At 17.1% G+C, this 7,782-nt stretch overlaps 1 protein-coding gene across 1 annotated transcript; it reads left to right on the top strand.

The window, feature by feature from the left end:
* Nucleotides 1-5,787: 5,787 nt before the first annotated feature.
* PmUG01_13059800 (Plasmodium exported protein, unknown function) lies at nt 5,788-6,588 on the top strand (the record flags this gene model as incomplete). The annotated part of the gene is made up of 2 exons (XM_029007592.1): nt 5,788-5,856; nt 5,977-6,588. 2 exons carry the CDS (start codon nt 5,788-5,790, stop codon nt 6,586-6,588), a joined length of 681 nt encoding a protein of 226 aa, XP_028863965.1.
* Nucleotides 6,589-7,782: the final 1,194 nt, after the last annotated feature.

The following is a 7,782-nucleotide window of genomic DNA, read 5'->3' as shown; positions in this document are numbered from 1 at the left end:
TTATTTAATTTTATATTTCCTTTATGATAGTAATAAATTCACCAAATCTTCATAAGTACTAATAAAAATATTATGTCATTTAAGTTATAGATTTTTTTTTTTTCATTTCAAAAAAGTAATTAAATTCAGAAATTAAGTACAAATATAATCTTTAAAAAAGAAAAGATTGTCTTAAAATTGTTTTAATAAATATTTGGAATAATAATATTTGTAGAAAATGTAACATTTATTGCAATTAGTTTTTGTGTAGTAAATATTATTAAAAAAAACTTGAAATATGTATACGTTTATGTATATTTCCCTATAGAACAACTAAAAAATTTTGTTATTTTTACCTTTTATAAATAAAAAAAAATTCATATGTTGATTTTATATATTTTTATTTTATATTTAAATTAAAAAAAATATATGTACAATGAATTTGTACATTGACTTATATATTAGTAATATTACTATTAATTCTTTTTTTATTTTCCAATAAAAAAAATAGCTTTGATTACTTATTATAATTTTTAAACATTTAATAATTAATAAACTTAGACAATTATAAGAAATTTAATACTAATTAGAGAAAGCGAAAAAAAAAAATAATAAGATAGAATTTTTCATTGTTCCAAATATTATAAGTTAAAAGTAAAATATCCCTCTGATATGCAAGAAATACTTGCACTATTATATTAATTTTATAATTTTTTAATTGAAAATACTTATAAAATTTTTATATATTTAAAGGGTAAATCCAAATTAGTGGTTTTATAATTTTATACTTAATAATTTTAAATAGAACCTAATAATTACTATATAATTTATATAAATATATTTTATTTATTATTACTAAAAGTGAATATTTTAAAAATAAGAGTTCATTTATTTTTGTTATTTTCTATTTTTTTTTTTTCCAAAAATAAAAAAATTTATATCTTCGACTAAAATATGCATATTTAAAAAAAAAAAAAATATATAACTAAACATTGTATACAAACACCTTTAATAATTATGATAATATAAAGAATTTTAAATAAAATTACCTACGATATAAGATATTATCGTTACGAAGTCTTAAAAATAATATATTATAATTTAGAAAAATATTCGATATATAGTTTTTTTTCCTGAAAATTCTATAAATGAAAGAATTGGTTTTATTTTATTTATATATTTTACTACAAAAATATATATTATTATATAAAAATCTAAATAAAATAAATTAGATTTTTAGAAATAAACATAAAAAAAACAAAATATATATTTGTATTTTTTTATTATGCAATAGTAAATTCTTATTAATATGACAAATTATATTACTGTTCTAAAAAATAAATTATAAATTAAGATAAAAATCATATTATATTTTTAATTATTCCATGTGTTTCATACTATCCTGTGGCACTGACATTAAAATAAGATAATTATTTTTTTATTTTATGCTTTTATATACATGTTGGATATATATTTATATATACTGTAAATATAATGTATTTGGAAGCATAATCGGTTCATAACCATAACATATTCCATTATTTCACTTCCTCATAATTTTCGAATATTACAAATTTCCATTTCTACAAAAAAATATAAAAGCGTATTTTAATTAATAGTGCTGTATATTATGAGAAATACATAATGATACGAATTATTTATAAATATAACTTTTTATCTAATAAAAATTTTCGTATACTCATGTAACTAATTGAGATGTTTATATTTATCAAAACTTATTTTCTCCTATATATTTTTTTTTTATTTTTATATCCAATAAAAATATTCGCCGCATTTTAAATTAATTGCTCATATTTATCCAAATATACTTATCATGTATATATAATTTAAGATCATTCTCGATATATTTAAGTTGTTTCTAAATAAATATATATATCATAAATGATTATTGTTATTAAATGCATACATATATATGTATTTATAACATCATTTACGCAGTTTAAAAAAATACTATATAAAACAAATAGGAAGATAATATATCAGAATATATTAAAATTTTATAATTCACATTAATCATCTTACGGTATATCAAAACATTTAAGTATATATTGGTGATATTATAATGGTTACATATTTTCTGAATATACATCCACGGTGTATTATTAGTAAGAGTACTATAAATTGTTTTAAATTATGTAATAAATAACTTTTTGCTGAAATATATTATGCATAAAAATAAAGCTAACTCTTCTTTTTGATGACATCCTATTTTAACGTTTTAGTAAAGTTATGTAAATGTTACATGGCATATACTAACATAAATTAAAACTTTATAAAGTGTCTTTTTGAAACAAAGAGAAGGGATTAATAATATCAAAAGTGTTTCAGAAAGTAATATTTGTAAATCGCATAAATGTATTTTATTATAAACATTTTAATTAAATTTTGGTCTTTTTTATTTTCATCTTTATAGCACGGTATATCCAATGCACAATTCTAAAAATATATTTGCTGAAGGATTTTAAAGTATAACTTAATTTTTCAGTAGTAAATCTATTCCGATTTACAGCCCTTAATTTGTGTTTTAATTTTTTATATTTTTATTTAATTTTTTCCTTATATCTTTTAATTTAACTAGTCCTATATTCTTTAAATTATTATTTTATATAATCTTTTCTAATGTAGGTTTATTTTTCCTATTTATTTTTTTTTTTCTTTTCTTCGTTTTCTCTATTTCAATATTAAATATATTCACATGTCTGCTTTATCAAAATTGCATTTTTTGCTTCATTTTTTCTCATGTATTTTTCTATTAATATAATATTTTTGTAATCTATTCAAAAGTTCCTTTTGTTCCTCTAGATTATAATTTTTCTAATTGGGAAATAAAAATAAGACTTAAAAATATATTTTATAAATTCATAATGTGTTTTACCTTATAATAAGAAGATTCTTCTTACAAAAATTAATCCAAAAACAGCAAAAAAAAAAAAAATAAATAATAAACAAAAAGATAAAAAGTATGAATATTTTAATTATACTATATCATATTATTATTACAGTGACAACTTTATATACAATGGACAAATTATTAAATTTTTATAATAAGAAGGAATTTAATTGTTTTTTTCGTGACTTTTTTCCATATTACACATAAATTTAGTATAAAAGAAACTGTTTATTATAATGATCATAATTCTATTTAATTAAAAGTCTTTATTTAAACTCTTCTACCATTTTAATCATATATTTTAGTTTATAGATATTAATTATTTAACTATACATATATATATATATATGTACACATTGAGTTTTAAATGATAAGGTAAAGAAGAAAAATACAATAATTATATAGTAATATTTCTTTGTATTTTTACTTAATATCCGCTTAATATATTTTTAATATAATCTATATAAATTAGTGCAGGAACTAATCCAAAATTTATTAGAAAGTTTATTTTTCTATAATACATAAGTTCTGGAATAAAAAAATTACCTTTATACATAAAAAATAAAAAACATAAATAAAAAAGAAATTCAGAAAAAATTAAAAAATATATATTTTAAAAATTTTATTTTCATGTCTATTTTGTTTTGTTTTGTTTTATTTTTATTCAGAAATAAACCATGATTTTTGAAATACAAGAATATCACTATCTCTAGAGATATTCGATGTAACTATAGTATAATGTTATAACTCCTCTAGAAACAAAATGATTAATCCATGGAAATAATACAACTAAACAACATTTTCTACTTATTTCTGGTGTAAATACTACATGGAATACTCATATTTTTAAAGAATATTTATATGATAAATAAAATTAAATTATTTAATACACATATTAATCATTTCTATTTTATATATTTTAAATATCATACGATCATAATAAAAGATTTCTTTTTAGATGTCTATTTTAGAAATCAAGTATAATTGTATCCATTTTATTATTTTCTTATTTGTTTTATTTTATTTTATTTTATTTTTCTTCTTTATAAATAAAGAAATACATGCACATACATAAAACTGTAAATTTTATTTTTTTTTAATATTAAACTAATTATTCTATAATTAACAAATACATAAACTTAATAAAATAATGTAAAATGGAAAGCGTAGAATAATTAAATAATTAACAATGACACTTATTGTTTTTTTTTTCTTTTTACTTACCACTATACAAAAATAAGTACTTTCACTATAAATTTCTTTAATAAAAAAGAATATATATTAATTTGTTATATATAATAAAAAATATTATATTTACATTTTTTTATTAATTATATATACATATATATATATAATATAAATATAAAGTAAAATGAGAATGATACTTTTAGTTTTTTTTTTGTCGTGAACATGCCTTCAGCATCACATTACATATAACATCACAATTATAAATTTTATTTGTTCTTTTATTTTGAAGCCTTCTTAATTTTAACTTTATAAAATTTTTTTTTTAAATTTTTTTTAAAAATTATAAATATTATTTTATATACTTTATAGTAAACATATATCAAAAGCTAAAAACAAAAAATAATAATAAATAAATAAAATATTTCATATAAATCCAAAATAAAACCCTTTCATTATACTCTTTTTTTTTTTCCTGCTAATTTTCATCTTATCTAATAAAAAATCATTGTTCAAAGATTTTGCTGTAATACATTTAAACAATATGGCACTTTACCAATATTTTTGAATGTAGTCTTCGAAATGAAAAAATAAATATAATATTAATTAAAAGAAAACAAATAACTTTAGTGCATAAAAAAAAACAGCTTGAAATAAAAAAAAATAATGTACGCAAATAATACTAGTAAAATGTTAAAAATTAAAATGTATACTTTTAATAATCAAATTTTAATTTAATTGTTATCGTTTTTAATTTATCATATATAATTTATTATTGAAACTTTTATAAAATAAAGTATAATAACCTCTCAAATATTATTGTTTTAATATACATTTTTATAACTATATTACTGGAATTATTGATTTAAAATATAAATGTACATTATCCGCATATATTACATCAAGATTGAAGATATTATAATAAATAAAATTTTCATATATCTTATATAATATGAAAATATAACTATGTATATGTAAAATAATAATATTTTTTATAAACTAAACATTTAATAATTATGCTATATCAAATTATATCAAAATATAATACTATATATAATATAAATGTATGTATAATATAATATAATTTTGTTACTGCTATATATTCCTTCTCTCTTTTAATTAATAATTTTTATAAAAAATATTTTCAAAAATAATTACAAGATAGTAGATAATTTCTAAAAAAATATTACAGTATATATTTTAACAATACTTCTAAATATAACTGTTCTAAGAATATTTTCTGAATATATTCTAATACATATTTTATTTCTAGAATTTTTTTGTTGTATTATATCCTCATTAAAGCAATATTTTATCAATATATATTATGTATATAAATATATAATTTTTTTTCGAAATGAAATTTTGTATGGTGAATTATAATATTAACACAATTATTTCGGTAATGTGCTCATTAAATAGTTTTTTATTTGTTTTATTTGAATAATATTAATTAATAGTATTTTAATTATAGCTTTTACGAAAATATTTTTTTAATTATAACTTTTTATTGTACTTCATTAAATACTACATTTATATTTATTTTAAAAAAAATTTAAAGGATTGTTGTATAGACAATATATAAAATAATTGAGTCAAGTTCTAAGTTATTCATGTACTTATTTTTTTTGAAAAATATTAAATATATCTACTAAAATATTATATAAGCTTTTACAACTTTAAAAATATCTATTATATAACAAAATACACAAATGATCATTTTTTTTATTAGAGCCTTCATTTTTTCCTGTCTAATATGGATATTCAAATATTCTGTCGAGGTACCATAGTTATTATACTAAATTTTTTTTCTTTTTCTTTTTTATTTTATGTTTTTACATGAGAGGAATATTTTATTCATATAATATATAAATATATATTTTTTTAATATGAACTTATAGTCAAATATCTGCGATAAAACTCGGAACAAGGAATTGAACATAAATAACATATTAAATATTAAATATAGCAGATTGTTAAGCAGTGAAATAAGAGCATCTCTGGAAGATAAACATAAATGTTTAAAAGAAAAAATATATGATTTAAAAGGAAAAAGTACTGCATCATTTGAAAAAAAACCATATGCATTAAAGCAATATAACTTTTTTCAAGAAGAAGATAATGAATCAATATACAATGATACATATCAAGAAGAATTGAATTATTTTATGCCACGTAAAAAACCTCAAAATCTTGTAGATTTTAACGTTAAACATAATTTAAAAGAAAAATCTCCTACAGTAAAACATTATAATAATATTCAGAACAATAAAAACCTACACAAATCTTCAAAAAAGTTATACTCAGAGAATGATTCATCTTCAGACCTCATCAGCTCAAGTAATAAACGTAATTGTATTATTAATAAAGATAAAATTAATGCTTTTATAAACAATCAACAAAAACATCCAGTAAAATATGCAATTGCGCATGCCCTTTTTATGCTTATATTATTAGTGTTTTTTCCGTTAATTATTTGTTATACTTGTTTTTATATATCCGAGAATGCCTAAAATAATTATGTCTCTTATTATTTCATATTATAATCCATTATATATTTGTATTACTAGTAATGTTGTTTTTATATTTCATTCTGCTTCCTTGGAGAATACAACTGTTTTAAATTAATATACATAAAACTATCTCGTAAATTAATCTAAGTCTAGTAGAAAGTCAGAAACAATTATTTATTGCAGAAATTTAATTCTATAAATTTATTTTAGTAATCTGAAAGAAAATATAATTTTATATATTAAATTGTAAAAAAATGTATGCCTACAATACAATTTTCTAATATATATGAATTTTTTATATATTTTTTCATTTATTATTAAAAAATTGTCTTTATATAATTTTATATTTCTTGTAATATAAATATATATTCTATACTTTAATTTTTAGTTTAAATTATTAAAGATTTAAAATATAATTAAAAATTTACTTTCCAGCGATATATGTATATATATATATATACTTTAATAAATTTTGCTTATTTTTCATATTTTGACGTTTACATATTTAATATATACAATTAAAAATGTTTATATAATGAATAATATTACATTTTAAAATATTATAATCATATTTACACAAGTTAAATAGTAAAATATTTACAAATTATGTAATATTCACTTTAATAATCAGTTTTTATATAATTCAGTATATCCTTTATATGGAGATAGCTATAATTTTTCTATGTATAGATTCATGTTTTGCTTTAAAATAAAAAAAACTTAAAAAATTTCCCTTTCTTATTTCTAATATTAATTAGAGAAGGCGTAAGTAGAACATATATTTATAGCAATTCGCATCATTAGTGAAATTCGAATAATTTTTAAAGAATTGTTTTATTATTATCAACTAGTCTAAAATGTTCTGTTAAATATGTATAAGAAATACATTAGGTGATAATGTTCATATAGTGTTATATAAAAGGTATATCTGTTCTACATTTACATAAGTTATTCACTGCTTAGATGATAAAATAATTAAGGAATGACATATATATATATGTATATTAAAGCATTTAAAACGAAAGCTATATAATAGGTATATACAAACTGAATAATATAAATATATTTTCTATTTATTTAAATATTATTAATTAATTTTTTTTAAATGCTGGAAAGCATATTTTTTATATACTCCTAAGAACTATACTATTCTTTTGATATTCACTAATAGTAGCATTAAATATGTTGAATATT

The sequence above is a fragment of the Plasmodium malariae genome (genome assembly GCF_900090045.1).
Source record: "Plasmodium malariae genome assembly, chromosome: 13".
Classification (NCBI taxonomy): Eukaryota; Apicomplexa; class Aconoidasida; order Haemosporida; family Plasmodiidae; genus Plasmodium; species Plasmodium malariae.
Note: the sequence above shows the minus strand (reverse complement) of the source record. Positions and strands in the feature narration are given on the sequence as shown.